At 62.4% G+C, this 21,532-nt stretch overlaps 2 protein-coding genes across 3 annotated transcripts; both read right to left on the bottom strand.

The window, feature by feature from the left end:
- Positions 1–4,584: 4,584 nt before the first annotated feature.
- Positions 4,585–10,789, bottom strand: LOC103167890 (zinc finger protein 213-like). Its single transcript, XM_029082486.1, has 7 exons — positions 10,737–10,789; positions 8,899–9,342; positions 7,793–7,967; positions 7,145–7,215; positions 6,737–6,833; positions 6,347–6,463; positions 4,585–5,501 (listed from the first exon to the last, which is right to left on the bottom strand). The coding sequence occupies exons 2-7, from the start codon at positions 9,277–9,279 to the stop codon at positions 4,585–4,587; spliced, it is 1,758 nt and encodes a 585-aa protein (XP_028938319.1). The 5' UTR covers positions 9,280–9,342; positions 10,737–10,789.
- Positions 10,790–12,242: 1,453 nt separating this feature from the next.
- LOC103166783 (C-C motif chemokine 7-like) lies at positions 12,243–20,588 on the bottom strand. 2 transcript variants are annotated; one of them, XR_003765769.1, is made up of 3 exons: positions 20,491–20,588; positions 16,896–17,004; positions 12,243–12,566 (listed from the first exon to the last, which is right to left on the bottom strand). XR_003765769.1 is itself a non-coding variant. In XM_029082605.1 (3 exons), exons 1-3 carry the CDS (start codon positions 18,489–18,491, stop codon positions 12,449–12,451), a joined length of 306 nt encoding a protein of 101 aa, XP_028938438.1. In that variant the 5' UTR covers positions 18,492–18,500; the 3' UTR covers positions 12,243–12,448. The 2 variants fall into 2 exon arrangements, 1 of the variants encoding a protein (XP_028938438.1); XM_029082605.1 differs by lacking the exon at positions 20,491–20,588 and adding an exon at positions 18,413–18,500.
- Positions 20,589–21,532: the final 944 nt, after the last annotated feature.

The following is a 21,532-nucleotide window of genomic DNA, read 5'->3' as shown; positions in this document are numbered from 1 at the left end:
CATAAAGAGGGATGGCCCCGCCCCTCTGGGTCGGCGCAGGCGCAGATCCCTCCGCCGCCTGCCACGTGGGCCGGCGGAGGTCGAAGCCGGAGCGGGTCTGCGGTCCGACCTCAGGACCGGTCACCGGGAGCGGGACCGGGACCGAAACCCACCTTCGCAGCCGGCTTGGCACAACGTACCGCACAGCAGGAGCAGCCGCAGCTCCCCTGGACCCGGTGGGCGAACGCCAGCCCCGGCTTGGCTCAGTGGCAAGAGCCCGGCCTTGGGTTCTAATCCCGCCACGTGTCAGCCGGGTGACTTTGGACAAGTCACTTCACTGGGCCTCAGTTCCCTCACCTGGAAAATGGGGATGAAGACCGGGAGCACCCTCCCCCCCCCCCCCCGTGGGACAGCCTCATTAGCTTGCATCTCCCCCAGCGCTTAGAACAGTGCTCGGCACATAGTAAGCGCTTAACCAGTACCAGCAGCATCAACCTGCCGGCCCCCCGGGGTGGAGGCAGCCAGAAACGCAGACAGCGGGAGAGGAGATCGGGTCAAGGGGATTGTTGGATGTAGAAAATGTCCATTGGCAGATTTGTCTGTTTCTACGGGGGTGTCCTGCCCTCCGACTCCCCCTTCCTCTTGGAGTCGGCCCCCTGCGGGACTAAGCAGCGTGACTCGGTGGAAAGAGCCCGGGCTTGGGAGTCAGAGGTCATGGGTTCGAATCCCGGCTCTGCCACTTGTCAGCTGGGTGACTGTGGGCAAGTCACTTCACTTCCCTGGGCCTCAGTTCCCTCATCTGGAAAATGGGGATGAGGACTCTGAGCCCCACGTGGGACAACCTGATGACCCTGTATCTCCCCCAGCGCTTACAGCAGTGCTATGCACATAGTAAGCGCTTAACAAATACCAACATTATTATCTTCTATCCACCCCGGGGTTTATCACCTTGCTGGACGCCTAGTAAGTGCTTCATAAATGTCATCAATAATAATTGTCTGTACTACTATTATGGTACTTGTTGAGTGCTAAGGGGCAACGCGACTGAATGGATAGAGCCTGGGAGTCACAAGGATCTGGGTTCTAATCCTCGCTCCGCCACTTCCCTGCTGTGCGCCCATGGGCAAGTCAAAGACTGTGAGCCTCACGTGGGACCACCTGATGACCCTTTATCTCCCTCAGCGCTTAGAACAGTGCTCTGCACATAGTAAGCGCTTAACAAATGCCAACATTATTCGCTGAGGTGAGGCCTAGAGAAGTGAAGTGACTCACCCAAGGTCACACAGCGAACAAGTAGCAGGCCCAGGCTCCAGCCACTAGGCCATGCAGCTTCTCCCACTCCTTCCTCCTCTTAGACTTATGATTATTATTATTATTAGTGAAGGCTATGTCTGGTTATCTGTTATCTGCCCCAGGGCTTATCACCGTGTTCGGCACATAGTGCTTGATGAATATCACCTATCAGTCGATCAATGGTATTTATGGAGTGCTGACTCTGTGCAGAGCACTGTACTAAGCGTTTGGGAGGGCTCAATGCAACAGGACTTGGAGACATGTTCCCTGCCCATCACGAGCTTAGAGTCATAACAAATATGAGAGTAGCGAGGAAGAGGGGAGTGCTTGAAGCCCCTGGGATTCAGGGACCGGATTCCTCTTTTCCATCGTATTTATTGAGCGCTTACTGTGTGCAGAGCACTGTACTAAGCGCGTGGAAAGTACAATTCGGCAACAGAGACAATCCCTACCCAACGACGGCCTCACAGTCTATCCCAGATCCCAAGCATGTGCAGAGTTTTCCCCACTTCCACTGCCCGTGCTCCAAGTTCTGAAACCGGGCACCCACCCTGGAAAATTCTGCTTCTTTCCCCCTCGCCCCCCGGATAATCCTAGGGGTCCAGGGCCGCCCCCCCCCCCCCCCCCCCCGTCTCCTCACAGGGAACTGAAATCACAAGAAAATTAAGCTGTTCTCTAAGGGTTAGATGCCCGAACTGCATCACGAGCCCCTATTGATCAGCCGATGGAGCCTAAGGATTTGGGTTTTTTGGTTTTTTTAATGGTATTTGTTAAGCGCTTACTATGTATCGAACACTGTTCTAAGTGCTGGGGTAGGTACAAATTAATTAGGTCGGACACAGTCCCTGTCCCCTGTGGAACTCGGAGTCTAAGTAGGTGGGAGAACAGGTATCCCCATATTAGTTGGGGAAACTGAGGCTGAGAGAAGCAAAGTGACTCATTAATAATAACTGTGGTAAGGTAAACACCTGCTATGTGCCAGACACTGTATCAAGTCCTGGGGTGGGTACAAGCAAATTGGGTTGGGTACAGTTCCTGTCCCACGTGGGGCTCGGTCTTAATCCCCATTTTAAAGATGGTGGAACCGAGGCCCAGAGAAGTGACTTGCTCAAGGTCATACAGCAAGCAGCTGGCAGGGCAGGGAGAACCCAGGTCCTTCTGACACCCGGGCCCAGTCTCTGTCTGCTGGGTCACGTGTTCCGGCCGTCTAGGGTGATGGTTTCATATCCCAGAATCAAGTTGACTTTGAGGGGAACGCCCCCCCACCCCATCCCCCCGCAACTCCTCGTGACCTCAGTTTCTCTCCAGGCCCGGCCCGTGGCCCAGTCCGGGACGGGGCCTTCCAGCGTGGCTTGGAGGAAAGAACCCGGGCTTGGGAGTCAGAGGTCGTGGGTTCTAATCCCCACTCTACGGTCAGCTGTGACTTTGGGCGAGTCACGTCACTTCTCTGTGCCTCAGTTACCCCATCTGTAAAACGGGGATTAAAGACTGAGCCCCACGTGGGACAACATGATTACCTTTTTATCAACCCCAGCAGTTAGAACAGTGCTCTGCACAGAGTAAGCGCCTAACAGATGCCAGAATTATGACTAAAACATCCCGGACTGGACCTTTCCCCCAGGAACCCAGCGTGGGGACCTTCCGGGCTGCCATCTTACCGTCACTTGGCCGACAGGTGCAGCCGGGTCTGGGGAGGAGCGGGTGGACGTGAGGCTGCCCTGCTCCCCTGGGTGGCTACCGGAAAGGGCTCGTCCACTGCTTTAGGGCAGACCCTTCAAATCTGGAGACGATGCGCCTGGGGGAGTCCAAGGGTAAGTTCGGCCTCTCCGTGGGCAGAGGGTGAGGTCCAGGTAGATGAGAGGAGGGAAAACGCCGGCTTCCAGCCCGGAGGTGACATCCAGGGGACGTGGCCTTGTCACTGCTGGTGATCACATGAGCGGATTAAAGTAGCGTGGCCTACGGTGGATGGAGCCCCGGCCAAGGGGTCACAAGGACCTGGCTCCTAATCCTGGCTCCGCCACTTGCCTGCTAGGTGACCTTTGGTAGGTCACTTAACTGCTCTGTCCCTCAGCTATGTCATCTGTAAAATGGGGTGAAGACTGGGAGCCTCATGTGGGACAGGGACCGTGTCCAACCCGTTTACCTTGTATCCACCCCAGCGCTTAGGTCACCCCCGGTACATAGTAAGCGTTTAACAAATACCACAATTATTATTGAAAAGAATTTAGAATGAGGTGTGGCGGGCAGGTGCTTCTCCGGTGGGACGACACCCTTTCCAGGAGTGCCAGCGGCTCTGGCTGGGTGCTGGGGTGTTGTAGGACCTGGGTTCGAAACCCGACCCCCCTGCCTGCCTGCTGTGCCGCAAGCGGCACGGCCTAGTAGATGGAGCCCGGGCCCGGGAGTTAGAGGGCTTGGGTTCTAATCTTGGCTTGTCTGTAGTGTGACCTTGAGCGCGTCCCTTCGCTTCCCTGTACCTCAATTCCCTCAGCTGCAAAATGGGGATTCAATTATCATGTATGTACCCCAGTGCTTAGTACAGCGCCCGTAGTGCTTTAAAAATGCCACAATTAGTAGAATTATCAGGGGAGACGGGGGCTGTGACCCACCTGATTATCTTGTACCTACCCCAGTGCTTAGTACAGGGACCGGCCCATGATAAGTGTTGAAAAAATACCATTTAAAAAATAATAATTGTAACCCCCAGACCTCAGTTCTCTCACGTAAGGGATCCAGAGAGGCTCCAGAGCAGCGTTTGAGGGTGGGACGCCCCCCCGCCAACCCCGACCTCCTTCCCCCGCACCCTCGGACCCTCTCCAAGGGGAGCTGAGTCTCCTGTTTGAACCCTGGGCTCTTGGGGATTGTTGGCTGCTGGGCTGCTTTGGAGTTGGGCGTCTTGAACGAGAGAAGCGAGGAGGACAAGGAGGGGGTCGGGGGGGGGAGATGGAGAGGGTGGGTGGGTGTGTAGGATCTTCTCTCTCTGCAGTTTTTTCCTTCAGCCTTGAACTGCCTCCCCACTTTCCCTCCCACCGCCCTCCCCATCTCCAAAGCCCTGCCCGGACCCTCTCCTCCGGGAGGCCTTCCCCGATTAACCTCTCCCCTCCAAGTGCCACTGGGCCAGTCCCTAAGCGCCGTTCTCCCACGCCCCCCGCCGCGGCCACCTCCCCGCCCGGACACCGGGTCGGGTCCTCCTACCGGCGCTTTATCGCCGTGTCCTTCCGTCCGGACCGCAAGCCCCCGGAGGGCGGGGAGCGTGTCCGCCGCCTCGGTTTCCTCTCCCGGGCGCCCGGCGGACGTCCGCGGTCGGAGGGGGCTTTATTCGGCGGGCTCCCCGGCTCCGCGGCCCCCGTCCCACTGGCCCCTGGGATGCGGGTACAGCTGGGGGCTCTCCCGGAAGCCCCTGGCGCAGGCGGACCCCGGGAAGGGCCCGGGCCCCTGGGGGCCCCGCCCGGGCCGGTCGGGGTCGCAGGCGGGGCAGGCGGGCAGGCCCTCGCCCGGGCGGGCCTTCCGCCGGGCGGAGGGTCCGAGGCCGCAGACGAGGCAGCGGGCGGCCTCCTCGGGGTCGGGGGCCGCGGGGGCGGCCGCCGGGGGGGCGTCGGGCCGCTCGGCGCCGCCGTGCCGGGCCTGGTGGCCGAGCAGGCGCGAGTTCTTGCTGAAGCCCTGGCCGCAGATGGGGCAGCGGTAGGGCCGCTCGCCCGTGTGGACCCGCCGGTGGGCTCGCAGGTTGGCGTTGCGTGTGAAGGCCTTGGCGCAGACCGGGCAGTGGAAGGGCTTCTCGCCCGTGTGGACCCGCCGGTGCCGGGCCAGGTGGGAGTTCTTGCTGAAGCCCTGGCCGCAGCTGGGGCAGCGGAAGGGGCGCTCGCCGGTGTGGACGCGCTGGTGGGCCCGCAGGCCCGAGCCGCGGCTGAAGCCCTTCGTGCACACGGGGCACTTGAAGGGCCGCTCGCCCGTGTGGATGCGCTGGTGGCGGACCAGCTTGGACTTCTGGCCGAAGCTCTTCCCGCAGTCGGGGCAGGCGTGGGGCTTCTCCCCGCCCGCGGCCCCCCGGGCCCGGACGCCCCGGGCGCCCTCGGCTCCCTCCCCGGGGACGGAGGGGGCTTCCCGCCCCGCCGCCTCCTCCCAGGAGGCCCCCTGGGCCCGGGGCGGGGGCATCCCCTCCGGCTCCGGCTCCGGCTCCCAGGCCCTCGGCTCTTCCCTCGGCCAGTTGTCCCTCGGGGTCCTCCTGCCCGGCCCTGTGGGGGAGGACGAGACGCCATTCAGCGCGGGGCAGGGGGGAGGAGACCACCCTCCTCAGCCTGCTTTTCCTCTTCTCCCACTCCCTTCTGAGTCACCCTGACTCGCTCCCTTTATCCATCCCCCTTCCCAGCCCCACACCGTTGCGGGCGGGGATTGTCTCTCTCTGCTGCTGAAATGTACTTTCCAAGCGCTCAGCACAGGGCTCTGCGCTCAGTAAGCGCTGGGTAAATACGACTGAATGAACGAATGAATGTCCTTATCTGAAATTTAGTTACTTCTAGTAACGTCTGCCTCTCCCTCTAGACTGTAAGCTCGTTGTGGGCGGGGAACGTGTCCATTTATTGTTCCATTGGACTCTCCCAAGCGCTCAGTACAGTGCCCAAGAAAGGTGACTGACTGACTGAGCCTGGGGGCTGCCCACCACAGGGTTGGCCCACGCCTCCGGCGACGGCCGGGGCCCCGTGTCGATCCACGCCGAGATTTGGGGAGCGGTCGGCTGCCCCGTTGAGGACGTGGTGGGATGGGGCTCCGTTCCTTCTTCCTCCCGGCCGGGGGGGATTTCCTTTAGCGTCTGCCTGCCCTACCGCATCGCAGGTCCCTCGAGGGCAGGATCGCGTCTACTAATTCGGCTGTGCCCGGCTCAGCGCCCTACGCCCGGCGTGGTGCCCGGCACTCGGCAGATGCCCAGCACGGCAGCTGGCGTTCACCAGATGCCCCGGCGGATGCCCTGCGAAGCGCCCAGCTGGCCGCAGGTGCCCGAGGGACCACCAGAGAATCCGGGAGGACCGCGGGGCAGAGCTGTTGGCGAGAAGCGGGCGGAGGTGGGGTCGCGGACCCTTACCCAGACAGACGCCTCTGGGGATGTCCATTTCCTGCACGGTGTGAGGTTCCAGGCCCCAGGGGTCCTCCCCTCGCTCCAGCATGGCCATCAGGTCCGGGTGGGGGATGGGGATCCCCGCTGGCCGGGGGGAGAGAGGGGAGGCGGAGGGTTGGACGTGGTGGACGGGGAAGGGGGAGGCGGGTGCACCCACAGTGCTCTTGGCTTCCCCCCACCCCCTGTCCCCCCCCGGAGTTTCAAACGCCATCTCGTTCCCCCAGGGGCCCCGGGCCTCCCGCTTTGCTTCCGGTGGGCAGCCGGGCCCAGAGAGTGGGGACGATTTTGCTCCTGACACCCCTTCTCCCCGGCATCGTGGGGGCCGCGGGGGGACGGCAGGGGTAGGGGCGGCCCCACCTGACTCCTGGCTGAGGGCGATGATTTTCTCCAACTTGTCCTGCTCGGGGTCTCCGCACAGCTCCCTCTGGTTGGCATCCAGGCCCCCCCACTCCTCCTGGGGTAATGCGGGGAGGGGAGGACCTAATCACTCTGCTGCCCACCTCTCCCCCAGGCCCCTCCCCGCTGCCCTCGGGCCCCTCCCGGCCCTCCACGTGCCCAGGCTCGGTCCCCGCAGTTTCGGGTGGGTCCGGGGTCCCGGCCGGGCCAGCCGCCTGACCCGTGAGCTCCCGGGAGGGGAGGGTCTCCCCCAGCCCGCATGCCCGGGGCCCCACGGGGAATGGCAAGAACCCCTGAGGTGCCCTCCACCCCCTTCCCGGGACCCCTCCTTCATGGGGGCCGTGGGAGGGAGGGGAGCTGGGGCCTCACCTGGGGCCTGGCGGGGAATAGGGCAGGCACCACCTCCTGGTCTCCAGCGCCGCCCTCCAGCGCAGGCAGAGCTGAGAGCGGGACAGAATCGGGGAGGGGGGCGGCCATCAACCTCCAGCCCGGCCCACCTTGCCCCCTCTTACCTCACTCGCTGCTCTCCTGCTCCAAACCAGCCCGCACATTTCGCTCCTCTCATGCCAACCTTCTCGCTGTCCCTCCATCTCCTCTATCTCGCCACTGACCTCCGGCCCACATCCCGCCTGTGGCCTGGAACGCCCTCCCTCTTATAACCGCCAGACGATGACTCTCCCCCCTTCAAAGCCTTACCGAAAGCCCATCTCCTCCGAGAGACCTTCCCTGACTGAGCTCCCTTTTCCTCTTCTCCCGCTCCCTTCTACGTCATCCTGACTAGTTCCTTTTATTCATCCTTCCTCCCAGCCCCACACCGCTTACGTACATACCTGTACTTTTTTTAAATCTCTATTAACGTCCGCCTCCCCCTCTAGACTTTTAGCTCGTTGTGGGCAGGGAATGTGTCTGTTCCAGTGGATTCTCGCAAGCGCTTGGTACAGTGCTCCGCACACGGTGAGCGCTCGATAAATACGACGGACTGACCGCGGCCCCCCACCCCCGGCCGGTGCCCCTCACCGTGTCTGGGGAGGGCGCTGGGCTCCTCTTTAATGCCGTGCCCGGGCTGGTCCCGTGGGGCCGGGGCGGGCCGCTCCGATTCCTCCCAGGGCTGGGGCCCGGCTCGGCCCAGCAGGTAGCTCAGAGACGCCATCTTCTCCAAGAGGACGTCCTGCCCCTGCCCCGGGGCTGTCACCTGGGGGGCACCAGTCAGGTCGGGGTCCTATCTCAGGGGCGGGGGGCGGGGTGGGGGGAAGCAGTGTGGCCTAGGGGCTACGGCCTGAGCCCGACAGTCAGAAGGACCTGGGTTCTGATCCCCGCTCGGCCTCTCGTCTGCTGTGTGACCTCGGGCAGGTCACTTCCCTTCTCTGGGCCTCTCTTCCCTCAACTGTAAAATGGGGGTAAGGGGGTGAGCCCCACGTGGGACAGGGACGGTGTCCAACCTGATTAACTCGTATCTACCCCAGTGCTCGGAACAGTGTTTGGCTCATAGTAAGGGCTTAACGAGCCCCATAACGATCATTATTAACGACTAACAACAGTAATAATAATTATGATAATAATCTCAGCTTGGCAACTTGTCTGCTGCATGACCTTGGACAAGTCCCTTCAGTTCTCGGTCACTCAGTTCCCTCATCTGTTAAATGGGGATTAAGACTGTGAGCCCCCCGTGGGACAGGGACGGTGTCCAACTGATTAGCTGGTGTCTACTCCGGCGCATAAGTACAGTGCCTGGCACAAAGGAAGCGCTTAGCAAACAGAACAGAAAAAATGTGGGGAGGGAGTGTTCTGAGAGATCTGGGGGCTGAAGCCGAGGCTGGTTCCCACGACAAGCGGGTCACCTCGCCCCTCACCGCCCCCCGTCCCCCGCGGTCCCCTCTTCCTGGGGTCCAGTGGGGTCCGAGACCCACCGAAGGGTGAGGCCTAAGGCTTGAAGCCTCATTGTGGACGGGGAATGTATCCCCCAACCGCTCAGTACAGTGCTCTGCACACAGTAAGCGCTCAAGAAACACGACTGAATGAACGAACGCTCTGCACCCAGTTAGCGCTCGATACGGATCGTCGACCGACCGCCGGTGGCCCCCGTCCCTGCCCCAGGCCCGCGGGGCGCCCCCCGGGATCCTCACCCATCGCAGCAGCCTCCTGGGGTCCCTCTGCAGGTCCTCCAGCAGGACGACCACCTCGTCGCCGCTCTGGGGCCTCTGCTCGCGGACCCAGGCCCCGACCTCGCCGGGCAGGATGGTGAGGAACTGCTCGAGCACCAGCAGCTCCAGGATGCCCTCCTTGCTGCGGGCCTCGGGGCGCAGCCACTGGTGGCACAGCTCCCGCAGCCGGCTCAGGGCCTCGCGGGGCCTGGCCGCCTCCCGGTAGCGGAAGCCCCTGAAGCGGCGGCGGAGCCCCTCGGCGTCCGGCGGGGCTCCGCACCCCTGCTCCAGCTTGACCGCGGCCGCCGCGGCCTCCTGCTCCCGGGCCGCCGGGACCGAGGGGCTCAGGGTGGCCGGCATCATCTGGCTCCCGGGGCGCTGGGGGTCCTCTCCCTGGGGAGCCGGGGGTCTCTAGGGGACCTCCACCTGCGGGGGGGACCGAGGGAAAATGAGGCCGGAAGACCGTGAGAGACACCCCGCCCTCCCGGCCCGGCCCACGGGGGGCATCTGGCCCACGATCTCTCTCCGACGTGTCAGGACCCTTGGAGGTCGGTGGGCTGGACATACCCCGGACACTCATGATCAAGGATGGACCATCCATCATCCCCGACTCTTCCCCCAGTGACCCGGCAGAGGCCATCCTATGGCCTCTGACTCTTCCCTCTCCATCCCCGACTCTCCCCCAGTGACCCAGCATGGGCCATCCCACACCCCCGACTCTCCCCTCCATCTCTGACTCTTCCCAGTGACCCAAGCACGGACCATCCCACACCTCCGACTCTTCCCCTCTGTCCCCGACTCTCCCCCGGTGACCCAGCACGAACCATCCCTCACCCTGACCCTCCCCCAGTGACCCAGCATGGACCATCCCACACCTCCGACTCTCCCCTCTCTATCCCCGACTCTCGCCGAGTGACCCAGCATGGGCCATCCCACACCCCCGACTCTCCCCTCCATCTCTGACTCTCCCCAGTGACCCAAGCATGGACCATCCCACACCTCTGACTCTTCCCCTCTCTATCCCTGACTCTCCCCCCAGTGACCCAGCACGAACCATCCCTGACCCCTGACCCTTCCCCAGTGATCCATTCATGGACCATCCCACACCCCTGACTCTTCCCGTCTCCATCCCCAACTCTCCCCGGTGACCCTAGTACGGACCATCCCACACCCCTGATTCTTCCCCTCTCCATCCCTAACTCTCCCCAGTGAGCCAAGCATGGGCCATCCCACACCCCTCACTCTTCCCCTCTCCCCCAGTGGCCCAGCATGGACCAGCCAACACTCCCCTCTCCATCCCCAACTCTCCCCAGTGCCCCAAGCATGGGCCATCCCACACCCCTCACTCTCCCCTCTCCATCCCTAACTCTCCCCCAGTGGCCCAGCATGGACCATCCCACACCCCTGACTCTCCCCTCTCCATCCCTAACTCTCCCCCAGTGGCCCAGCATGGACCACCCAACACTCCCCTCTCCATCCCAACTCTCCCCACTGCCCCATGCACGGACCATTCCCCCACCCCTGCCTCTCCCCTGTCCCTCCCTGACCCTCCCCCTGGCAACCTCTTTGGGACTTCCAATCCACCTGTGACGTTGCCTGGGCTCCTACAGGGATGCCCCCTCCCCGAGGAGCTGGCGGATCTGGACCGAACCAGGCCCCCCGCCCCTTCCTCTTCCCCAGCGGCGGGCCTCAGTTTCCCCTGCAGCTCCAGCCCCGTCGGTTGGCCGGCCAGTCCTGACTCCTGTGCTCTGCTGGGTGGGATGGGGAGGGTGGGGTGTCCCTTCTTCTCCCTTCCCCCGGGCCCTTCCGTTGGGACTCACCTCCCTGGGGCCGCACTGCCTGGGAACCTTAGATCCCCGGGGCCCGGCGAGAGGGGGAAACCGGAAGTTGCCCGACCCTTTCCAGCCCGCCCCCCTCCCCCCGGCTCCGGCAGCCCTTCCAGCCTCGCTCCGCCCCCCCCGCCCCTGCCAGCCAATCAGCTGATCGGGCGGCGTCGCGCCTGCGCGGGAGCGCCGCAGAAACGGCGCCTTTTTCGCCTCTCCGAACTACATTCCCCAGAAGGCATCGCGCCGGTCCGAGCATGCGTGGGGGGCTGGGGTTGCCGTGGTAACTGGCGGGAGGGGGAAGGCAGGGCGTTCCGGGGGTTTCCATGGAGACGGGCCTAGGAGCCGCCGTGGGGATGATGAAGTAGGGCCTGGTGAGGGGACCGGAAGCCAAGGGAGAGGACTTCCGGTTGGGCCCCTCAGCCATTCATTCGTTCAATCATAGGGATTGAAGGCCGACTGTGTGCCGAGCACTGTACTGAGCGCCTGGAGAGCGCAGTACAACACGAAACAGACACGTTTCCTGCCCACAGGGGGCTGACGGTCTCTTTCCTCTCCCGCCATCCTTCAGTCCCGCCCTCAGACATCCATCTTTCTGTTGGGGGTGAGGGGTCACCTGGGTCCCTCATTCATTCATTAGTACTTATTGAGCGCTTACTATGTGCAGAGCACTGTACTAAGCGCTTGGAATGTACAAATCGGGAACAGAGAGAGACAGTCCCTGCCCATTGACGGGCTTACAGTCTAATCGACTGCCTCATGAGAGGCAGCATGGCCTGATGGATAGAGCCAGGGCTTCAGAGGACCTGGGTTCTAATGCTGCCTCCATCACGTTTCTGCTGTGGGTGACCACGAGGGAGTCACGAAACTCGTGGCCCAGCGGGTAGAGCCCGGCCCGGAAGTCGGAAGGACCTGGATTCTAATTCCGGCTGCGCCACACGTCTGCTCTGTGACCTCGGGTAAGTCACTTCTGGGCCTCAGGTCACCTCATCTGTTAAATGAGAAGCAGCGTGGCTCAGTGGAAAGAGCCCGGGCTTGGGAGTTAGAGGTCAAGGGTTCGAATCCCAGCTGTGCCACTTGTCAGCTGGGTGACTGGGAGCAAGTCACTTCACTTCTCTGTGCCTCAGTGACCTCATCTGTAAAATGGGGATTAAGACTGTGAGCCTCACGTGGGACAACCTGATTCCCCTGTATTTATCCCAGCACTTTGAACAGTGCTCTGCATATGTGAGCGCTTAACAAATACCAACATTATTATTATTATTATATGAGGAGGGAGGGCATGCCAGGCCAGAGGCGGGACGTGGGCCAGGGGTCGGCAGCGAGAGAGACGACCTCGACATACAGCAAGTAGTTTGGCATGAGAGGGGATTCAACAACTGTCCCCCTCTTTAGACCGCAAGCCCCAGCCGGGACCGGGTGATCTCGAATCTACCCCAGCGCTTAGCACGGCGCTTGACACGTCGTAAGCGTTGGACGAATGCCCCAGTGATTACCACGAGAGATAGACCATTCTTCCGCTGCCTTTATTTCTGGAGCTTAAAATCTGTAGCTTAAATCACCGAAGCACCCAGGTGGGGGCCTTGGCTGGGTCCAGCCAGCCGGGTTGGGGGGAGAGGGAACGGCGCAGGCGGTACCATAAATATAATGGTCTCGTACTGGCCCATCCCCTCGCCCGAGGCCCAGGGAGAGGATTCGGCCGCTGTGCTTCACCCTCTGTCAGCGCTGTGCTTGTTCCTTCTCATGTCCTCCGCCTCCTTCACGAATTTCTGGACCCAGTCATCTTGGAGTTTGCCGCAGAACGTCTTCCCCCCCTTCAGCGTGAACCTGGGAGGGCAGGAAATGTTTCCCTTACAGTCCTCTACTGGACTCCGGCTAGCCCCTCGCACAGTGCTCCGCACGCAGTAAGCGCTCAATAAATGTAATCGACTGACTGAGATCAGCGTGGCCCAGTGGTTAGAGCGCAGGTCGGAAAGACCTGAGTTCCAATGCCGGCTCTGCCACTCGTCTGTAGTGTGACCGTGGCCAAGTCACTTCACTTCTCTGGGCCTCGGTTCCCTCATCTGTAAAATGGGGACTAGAGAAGCAGCGTGGCTCAGTGGAAAGAACCCGGGCTGGAGAGTCAGAGGTCATGGCTTCTAAACCCAACTCTGCCGCTTGTCAGCTGGGTGACTTTGGGCAAGTCACTTCACTTCTGTGGGCTTCAGTTCCCTCATCTGTAAAACGGGGATCGAGACTGTGAGCTCCAAGTGGGACAACCTGATAACCTTATATCTATCCGAGCGCTTAGAACGGTGCTTGGCAGATAATAAGCGCTTAACAAATGCCATTATTATTTTGAGTGGGACCCCTATGTGGGATAGGGAGTGGGTCCTGTATCTGATTGTCTTGTATCTACCCCAGCGCTTAGAACGGTGCTTGAGACAAATAGTAAGCTTTTAACTATTATCATTATTATTATTATTATTAATTATTATAGCAGTATTGTGGGGTGCTCCCCTGCGCCCCCTGCCGGAGCCCGGGAGAAGTATCAGCGGGCGGAACATCAATGACGCGGTCTGTCCAGCAGGGGGCGCCGTTCCCCTGCCCTGCATGGCTGCAGTATTTCAGGATTGCGCCCCCTGCCGGTGCCCGGGACCAGTGTCAGCCGGCTGAGCATTCATTCATTCAATAGTATTTATTGAGCACTTACTATGTGCAGAGCACTGTACTGAGCGCTTGGAATGTTGGTATTTGTTAGAGCACTGTTCTAAGCGCTGGGGGAGATGCAGGGTCACCGGGTGGTCCCACGAGAGGCTCCCAGTCTTCATCCCCCTTTTCCAGATGAGGCAACTGAGGCCCAGAGAAGTGAAGTGACTGGCCCACAGTCACCCAGCTGAGACGGGGCGGAGGCGGGATTCGAACCCATGACCTCTAACTCCCCAGCCCGGGCTCTTCGCTGCTGCACTGACGTGGTCTGCCCAGCAGGGGGTGCCATCCTCCCCGCTATTGTAGGGTGCTCCCTGCGCCCCCTGCCGGTGCCCGGGACGAGTGTCAGCGGGCTGAGCGTCAGTGCCGCGGTCGGTCCAGCAGGGGGCGCCGTCTCCCCATTATTTTTTCAGGGCGCTCCCCGTGCGCCCCCTGCTGGTGCCCGGGAGAAATGTCAGCGGGATGAGCGCCAGTGCTGCCGTCGGTCCAGCAGGGGGCGCCCTCTCCCCATTTTTTTCAGGGCGCTCCCCGTGCGCCCCCTGCTGGTGCCCGGGAGAAATGTCAGCGGGCTGAGCGTCAGTGCCGCAGTAGGTCCAGCAGGGGGAGCCGTCTCCCCACTTTTTTCAGGGCGCTCCCCGTGCGCCCCCTGCTGGTGCCCGGGAGAAATAGCGGGCTGAGCGTCAGTGCCGCAGTAGGTCCAGCAGGGGGCGCCGTCTCCCCACTTTTTTCAGGGCGCTCCCCGTGCGCCCCCTGCTGGTGCCCGGGAGAAATGTCAGCGGGCTGAGCGTCAGTGCCGCAGTAGGTCCAGCAGGGGGCGCCGTCTCCCCATTTTTTCAGGGCTCCCCCGTGCGCCTCCTGCTGGTGCCCGGGAGAAATGTCAGCGGGCTGAGCGCCAGTGCCGCGGTCGGTCCAGCAGGGGGCGCCATCTCCCCGCTGTTTCAGGGCCCTCCCCGTGCGCCCCCTGCCGGTGCCCGGGAAAAGTGTCAGCGGGCTGAGCGTCAGTGCCGCGGTCGGTCCAGCAGGGGGCGCCGTCTCCCCATTATTTTTTCAGGGCGCTCCCCGTGCGCCCCCTGCCGGTGCCCGGGAGAAATGTCAGCGGGATGAGCGCCAGTGCCGCCGTCGGTCCAGCAGGGGGCGCCCTCTCCCCATTTTTTTCAGGGCGCTCCCCGTGCGCCCCCTGCTGGTGCCCGGGAGAAATGTCAGCGGGATGAGCGCCAGTGCTGCCGTCGGTCCAGCAGGGGGCGCCCTCTCCCCATTTTTTTCAGGGCGCTCCCCGTGCGCCCCCTTGCTGGTGTCTTGGAGAAATGTCAGCGGGCTGAGCGTCAGTGCCGCAGTAGGTCCAGCAGGGGGCGCCGTCTCCCCACTTTTTTCAGGGCGCTCCCCGTGCGCCCCCTGCTGGTGCCCGGGAGAAATGTCAGCGGGCTGAGCGTCAGTGCCGCAGTAGGTCCAGCAGGGGGCGCCGTCTCCCCATTTTTTCAGGGCTCCCCCGTGCGCCTCCTGCTGGTGCCCGGGAGAAATGTCAGCGGGCTGAGCGCCAGTGCCGCGGTCGGTCCAGCAGGGGGCGCCATCTCCCCGCTGTTTCAGGGCCCTCCCCGTGCGCCCCCTGCCGGTGCCCGGGAAAAGTGTCAGCGGGCTGAGCGTCAGTGACGCGGTCGGTCCAGCAGGGGGCGCCACCCCCTACAGTGTTCCGCCGCTTAGAATGTGCAGTGTACTGAGCGCCCCAGGAAGAAAGAGCCCGAGCCTGGGTTCCAATGTCACCTCCGCCACGCCTTGGCTGGGAGACCTCGGGTAAGTCCCTTCCCCCTTCCCCGGGCCTCAGTGCCCTCATCTGGAAAAACGGGGTTGAAGGGTGGGAGCCCCGTGCGAGTCCAGCGCTTAGTACAGTGCCCGGCACATAGGAAGCGCTTAAGAAATGCCATCGTCATTATTATCGTGCAGTCTGATTAGCTTCTATTCCCCGCAGCGCTTAGTACAGTGCCTGGCACGTAACAAGTGCTTAGAAATAGTATTTTTTTAAATGATTAGCTTGTATGTATCCCAGCACTTAGTACAGCGCCTGGCACATAGTAAGTGCTTAATAAATACCATAAAAATGAACCTGATTAGCTTGTAAGTACCCCAGCACTTAGTGCAGTGCCTGGCACATAGTAAGTGCTTAATAAATACCGTAAAAAAGCCTAAAAATTAACCTGATTAGCTTGTAAGTGCCCTAGCACTTAGTACAGTGCCTGGCACATAGTGCTTCATAAATACCATAAAAGATACCTAAAAATGAACTTGATTAGCTTGTAAGTACCCCAGCACTTAGTACAGTGCCTGGCACGTAGTAAGTGCTTAATAAACACCATAAAAGATACCTAAAAATGAACCTGATTAGCTTGTAAGTACCCCAGCACTTAGTACCGTGCCTGGCACATGGTAAATGCTTAATAGATACCTTAAAAAAAAAACTGCTTCACTTGTTTCTGTCCCAACCCTCAGTCCAGTGTTTGGCACATAGTAAGTGCTTAATAAATACCTCAAAAAAACCTGCTTCGCTTGTATCTGCCCCATCCCTCGGTCCAGTGTTTGGCACCTGGTAAGCGCTTAACAAATACCATTTTTAAAAAAAGGAAAAAACGGGCCCTGTGGGGCAGGGAATTTGCTGTTGTATCGTTGCATTGCCCTCTTCCAAGCGCTTAGTACAGTGCTCGGCTCTCGGTAAGCGCTCAATAAATACAGTTGAGTGACCGGCTCTCAGAGTCGGGTGGAGACTCGGGCCCCCCGGGACCCTCGTTGTGGGGGGTGGGAGGGAGCCCAGAATGGGCCCACCCGACCCCAGGCGCCCCCGAGACTTTAAGCTTCTTAGGGGCAGGAGATTCATTCGTTTGGTAGTATTTATTGAGCGCTTACTAGGTGCAGAGCACTGTACTAAGCGCTTGGAAATGCGTCTGTTATATGAGTCCAGTGCACTGTACTGAGCGCTTGGAAACGCGTCTGTTAGCGCGGTGCCTGGCACATAGTAAGCGCTTAACAAATACCATCTTTACAGTTTTATTATTGTTGTCCTCTTCCAAGCGCCCGGTACGGTCCTCCGCACGCAGTAAGCGCCCGATCGGTGCGATGGACTGGAAGGAGAGCGGGTCCGCCCGGGGCAGGAAGGGCGAGGGGCCGGGAGCCCAGGGCCCGGGGACTCAGCACGGCCCGGTGGCCAGAGCCCGGGCCCCGGGGGTCGGCGGGCCCCGGGTTCTAATCCCGACTCTGCCGCCCGTCGGCCGCGTGACCCTGGACGAGTCACTTCGCTTCTCTGGGCCTCAGTTCCCCCATCGGTCAAACGGGGAGGGGGACCGCGAGCCCCACGCGTGTCCGCCCCGACCGGCTCGGATCCCCCCGGGGGCTTAGTACGGGGCCTGGCACGTAGTAAGTAACAGGTGCTACGTAGTAAGCGCCGCTCTTATTAGTATTAATATTGTTAGCATCATTACTCACTGCACTGCCATCTCGGGGCACGAGGAGGCCGTTAGCTTGTAGCCCCTGACCAGGTGGGTGATGTTCTTCTTCAGGAACCGGTAGCAGCAATTGGGGGACTGGTGGATGACTGGAAAGGAAGTCCGATCGGTCGGTCCATCGGTTATATTTGCCGAGCGCCCGCCGGGTGCGGGGCACTGTACTGAGCGCTTGGGAGAGGCCGATAGATCGACGAACAGACGCGCTCCCCGCCCGCAACGAGCTGACGGTCTGGGGCGGCGGGGGGACGGACTTAAACGCAAATAAATCGAAGGACAGATATCGATTGAGGGTCCGGGGCGGGGAAAGGGGGGAATAAATAGAGGGGGTAAGTCCCGCCCCGTCCCCCCGAACCACGAGCTCGTTGGGGGCAGGGATCGTCACTGTTTATTGCCGAATTGTTCTTTCCCAAACGCTCAGTACAGTGCTCTGCACGGAGTAAGCGCTCAATAAATACGACCGAATGAATTAAGGAATGAAAGAGCGGTAAACGGCCTGAAAGCCACGTGACCTTCTGCTCCCCCCCCCCCCCCCCGCCGCCACATCGCTCCCCCCTCTACTAGGCAGGGTGGCCTAGCGGGTAGAGCCCGGGCCCGGGAGTCAGAAGGACCCGGGTTCTGATCCCGGCTCCGCCGGCGGTGCGACCTCGGGCGAGCCACTTGGCTTCCCCGGGCCGCGGTTCCCTCCTCTGTGAAACGGGGATTTTACAGGTGAGTCCGCTGTGGGGCGGGGGCGGCGGTCCAACCCGATCTGCTTGTGCCCAGCGCTTAGTACGGTGCCTGGCGCATAGTAAGCGCTTGACAGATACTGTTACGCCACTTGTCTGCCGGGCGACCTTGGACAGGTCACATCCCCGGGCCTCAGTTCCCTCCTCTAATGGGGACGGAGACGGTGCGCCCCACGTGGGACGGGGACTGCGGCCGACCCGATCGTCTCGTATCTACCCCGGTGCTCGATAATAAGAGTAATCACTGACGATGGTATTTGTTAAGCGCTTACTCTGCGCAAAGCACCGTTCTAAGCACCGAGGGGGGATACGAGGCGATCAGATTGTCCCACGCGGGGCTCACGGTCTCCGTCCCCATTTTAGAGACGAGCTGCCCGAGGCCCAGGGAAGCGAAGCGACTTGCCCCAAGTCGCCCGGTTGGCGGCGGGGCGGCGATTCGAACCCGCGACCTCCGACTCCCCAGCCCGCCCCCTTTCCGCCGAGCCACGCCGCTTCTCCGGGACGGGGCCTGGCACCTAGTGAGCGCCTAAAGGACGGCCGAATTATTATCGTCGCTGTTGTTTTCCGCCGCCACGGGTCCCCTCCGGGCTCCTCTCCCCTGCGCCGTGTCCCCCCCGCCCCCCGGCGCCCCCCGGCCCGTCCCGTAGGCCGCAGGGTCTCCCCTCTGCCTTCCAGAGACCCCCCCCCCCGCCCCGGGGCCGGGCCGCCTCCGTGGCCCCCGCGGAGGCGGGGGGATGGACCGGATGACCCCACCCGGCTCCCGGCACTCAACTGCTCTCGCCCCGGACGTCCGGGGACCACAGACAGAAGAGCAGCAGGCCGGCCAGCGCCGCGGACAAGCGGGACCTCATCCTCGGCTCTTCGGGGGACGTCTCCGGGCGGGACGGGTCGGGGGTCCCGGTCCTCCCTCCCGGCCGGCCCGCCCGCCTATTTATCCCCACCCTCCCGGCCCGGCCGGCGGCGGGGGTTTCCCCGAAGGGCAGGGCAGAGGCGGGGAGAGTCTCGGGAAGAGCGAAGGGTGACCGCGGCCGTCCCTGACCGCGTGGAAAACTTTCCTCTCCACCGCCTCTCTTGGCCGCGGCGGAGGCGGGGGCCCCGGGACGAGGGAGGCAGATGAAGATAATAATAATAATAATGTTGGTATTCGTTAAGCGCTTACTATGTGCCGAGCACTGTTCTAAGCGCTGGGTAGACATAGGGGAAGCAGGTTGTCCCACGTGGGGCTCACAGTCTTCATCCCCATTTTACAGATGAGGGAACTGAGGCCCAGAGAAGTTAAGTGACTCGCCCACAGTCACACAGCTGACAAGTGGCAGAGCCGGGATTCGAACTTATGAGTCCTGATTCCAGGGCCCGTGCTCTTTCCACTGAGCCACGCTGCCGGACACCCCGGGGAGCGAGTGGGAGAAGTGACTCGCCGCCCACAGTCACCCAGCTGCCAGGTGGCGGGGCGGGGATTCGAACCCGCGACCTCTGACTCCCATGCCCGGGCTCTTCCCGCCGCGCCGCTTCTCGTGTAGACGGTAGGCAGACGCGTCCCCTGCCCGCGACGAGCTTACGGCCGAGAGAAGGGGAGAGGGACGTTAGCGGTCTGCGCACAGTAAGCGCGCCGTAAGTACGGCTGAACGAATGAGATAAATTACCCGGTGGCGCGTGTTTAAGCGCTCACTAGGTGCCGGGCACTGTACCGAGCGCTGGGGGAGATCCGAGGTGATCGGGCTGGACGCGGTCCTCATCCCCGTTTCGCAGACGGAGCAGCGCGGCTCAGTGGCAAGAGCACGGGCTTTGGAGTCGGAGGTCCCGGGTTCGAATCCCAGCTCGGCCACCTGTCAGCTGTGCGACCGTGGGCGAGTCGCTTCACTTCTCTGGGCCTCAGCGACCTCATCTGTCAAATGGGGATTAACCGTGAGCCTCACGTGGGACGGCCCGATGACCCCGGATCTACCCCGGCGCTCAGAACGGTGCTCGGCGCAGAGCGAGCGCGCAACGGATACCGACGTTATTATTAGATGAAGCCCCGGAGAAGGGAGGTGACTTGTCCGGGGTCACGCAGCAGGCAGGCGGCGGAGGCAAGATCGGAACCCGGGTCCTTCTGACTCCCAGGCCCGTGCTCTCTCCACTAGGCCACCCTGCTCTCCTCAGAGGATTAGAGGCCCCGGGTCGTCTCCATCCGTTGCCGGATCGTACACTCCAAGCGCTCAGTACGGTGCTCTGCGCGCGGTAAGCGCTCAGTGGATATACGGCTGAATGGATGCGGGCGGGCGATCTGCCCGGGCTCAGAAGAGCGGGCCCACCCCTGCCCGGAGATGGTGAAGGAGACGGATCCCGTTTCCCGCCAGACCAAAGAGCCGGCGGCCCTAGGAACAGTCGTCGTGTTTGTTCAGCGCTTACCGCGTGCCCGGCGCTGTACTGAGCGTTGGGGCAAGCTACGAGCTCGTCAGCCCCCCGCGCGGAGCTCGTGGTCCAAGAGGGAGGGAGAGGGGTAGCGAATCCCCATTTTGCAGACGAGGGAACCGAGGCGCCGCGAGGAGAAGCGACTCGCCCCAGGCCACGCGGCAGGCGAGGACCGGAGCGGGGATTCGAACCCGGGACTCCTGGCTTCCAGCGCCGCGCCCTCTCCACCGGCCCGCTGGGCCGAGTCCGGGGGGCGGGCGGGGGGCCCGGGACGGGTCCGTGGGGACCGTGAGCTCTGGGGAGACGGGTTCGAGTCTGGGCTGTTGTCGGTCGAATTTATCGAACGCCTACTGTGTGCGGAACACTGTGCTAAGCGCTTGGGAGGGTCCGGCGTAACAATAACCGGACACATTCCCTGCCCCAACGAGCTCACAGTCTAGAGGACTGCCATCAAACCTTCCAAATTCTCCCGGCTCCTTGCGGGCGCTCGGGACGCCGCTCTGCGCACGGCAAGCGCTCAAGAGGGAGGGTGGGGCAGAGGCACAGCGTGGCTCCGTGGAAAGAGGCCGGGCCTGGGAGTCAGAGGTCGTGGGTTCGAATCCCGGCCCCGCCACGCGTCCGCCGTGTGACCGTGGGCGAGTCGCTTCACTTCTCTGGGCCTCGGTTCCCCCATCTGGAAAAAATGGGGATGAAGACCGTGAGCCTCACGTGGGCCGACCCGACGACCCCGTCTCTCCCCCGGCGCTTAGAACGGTGCTCTGCCCGTAGTAAGCGCTTAACGATTCCCGACGTCAAGGCCCGGCCCACGCCTCCCTCTGTTTTAAGCGCTTCCTCCGCGCCAGGCGCTGTACTCAACGCCGGGGCCGCTGCGCGGGGGACCCCGGTCTCGGGCCCCATTTTACAGGCGAAGGAGGCCCAGAGAGGCGCGACGACTCGGTCACCCGGCGCGGCCCGAGCGGGATCGAGGTTCCCCGGGATCCCGGGCAGTTCCGAGGGGCGGCTAAGGGGAGGGGGCAGTCCGGGGCCGCCCCCGTCGCCCAAAACCACCGTCCGTACGCGGAAGGGGCGGGAGAGGCGGCGGTGACTCAGGGGGACGCAGGATGGGCCCCCTAAAAATAACCCCGGAAACAGACGAGCAATCCGGCGCCAGGTTGGCCGCTCTCATCTCGAAACCCGCAGGCGGCCCCGGCCGGGCCGGGGGGGGCCGCGGGCCCGGGGGGAGGAGAAGGGACCCCGGAGGGGGGCGTTAAAGGTCGACCCCGATCCGGGGAAATGGAAGGATCCCAAATCCCCCCACCGTCCCGCCCCCGAGAACATCCACACGCCCCCCCCCCCCCGCCCGCCCTCTGCTTCCCGTCCTCCGCCCCCCCGCGCGCGTTGAGGGCCGACGCCGTTCCGAGCGCCGGGGTGACCTCGAGCAAGTCACTTCTCCGGGCCCCGGTTCCCTCGTCCGTACTTTCCGGCACAGCGCTCTGCGCACAGGAAGCGCTCAATAAAT

Source organism: Ornithorhynchus anatinus, chromosome 17 (genome assembly GCF_004115215.2).
Source record: "Ornithorhynchus anatinus isolate Pmale09 chromosome 17, mOrnAna1.pri.v4, whole genome shotgun sequence".
NCBI classification, from domain to species: domain Eukaryota; kingdom Metazoa; phylum Chordata; class Mammalia; order Monotremata; family Ornithorhynchidae; genus Ornithorhynchus; species Ornithorhynchus anatinus.
The sequence above is the reverse complement of the archived record's forward strand: the minus strand, read 5'-3'. Positions and strand labels throughout refer to the sequence as shown.

Excerpts from the sequence above, each read along its gene's own strand:
- LOC103166783 (XM_029082605.1), bottom strand. The coding sequence starts at position 18,491 with ATGAGGTCCCGCTTGTCCGCGGCGCTGGCCGGCCTGCTGCTCTTCTGT. Across the intron at positions 17,005-18,412 it reads GGACGTCCGGGGCGAGAGCA|TCATCCACCAGTCCCCCAAT; the intron begins GTTGAGTGCCGG and ends CTTCCTTTCCAG. Across the intron at positions 12,567-16,895 it reads TGCCCCGAGATGGCAGTGCA|GTTCACGCTGAAGGGGGGGA; the intron begins GTGAGTAATGAT and ends CTGCCCTCCCAG.
- LOC103167890 (XM_029082486.1), bottom strand. The coding sequence starts at position 9,279 with ATGATGCCGGCCACCCTGAGCCCCTCGGTCCCGGCGGCCCGGGAGCAG. Across the intron at positions 6,464-6,736 it reads CGCCCTCAGCCAGGAGTCAG|CGGGGATCCCCATCCCCCAC; the intron begins GTGGGGCCGCCC and ends CCCCCCGGCCAG. Across the intron at positions 5,502-6,346 it reads CCCCAGAGGCGTCTGTCTGG|GGCCGGGCAGGAGGACCCCG; the intron begins GTAAGGGTCCGC and ends CCTCCCCCACAG.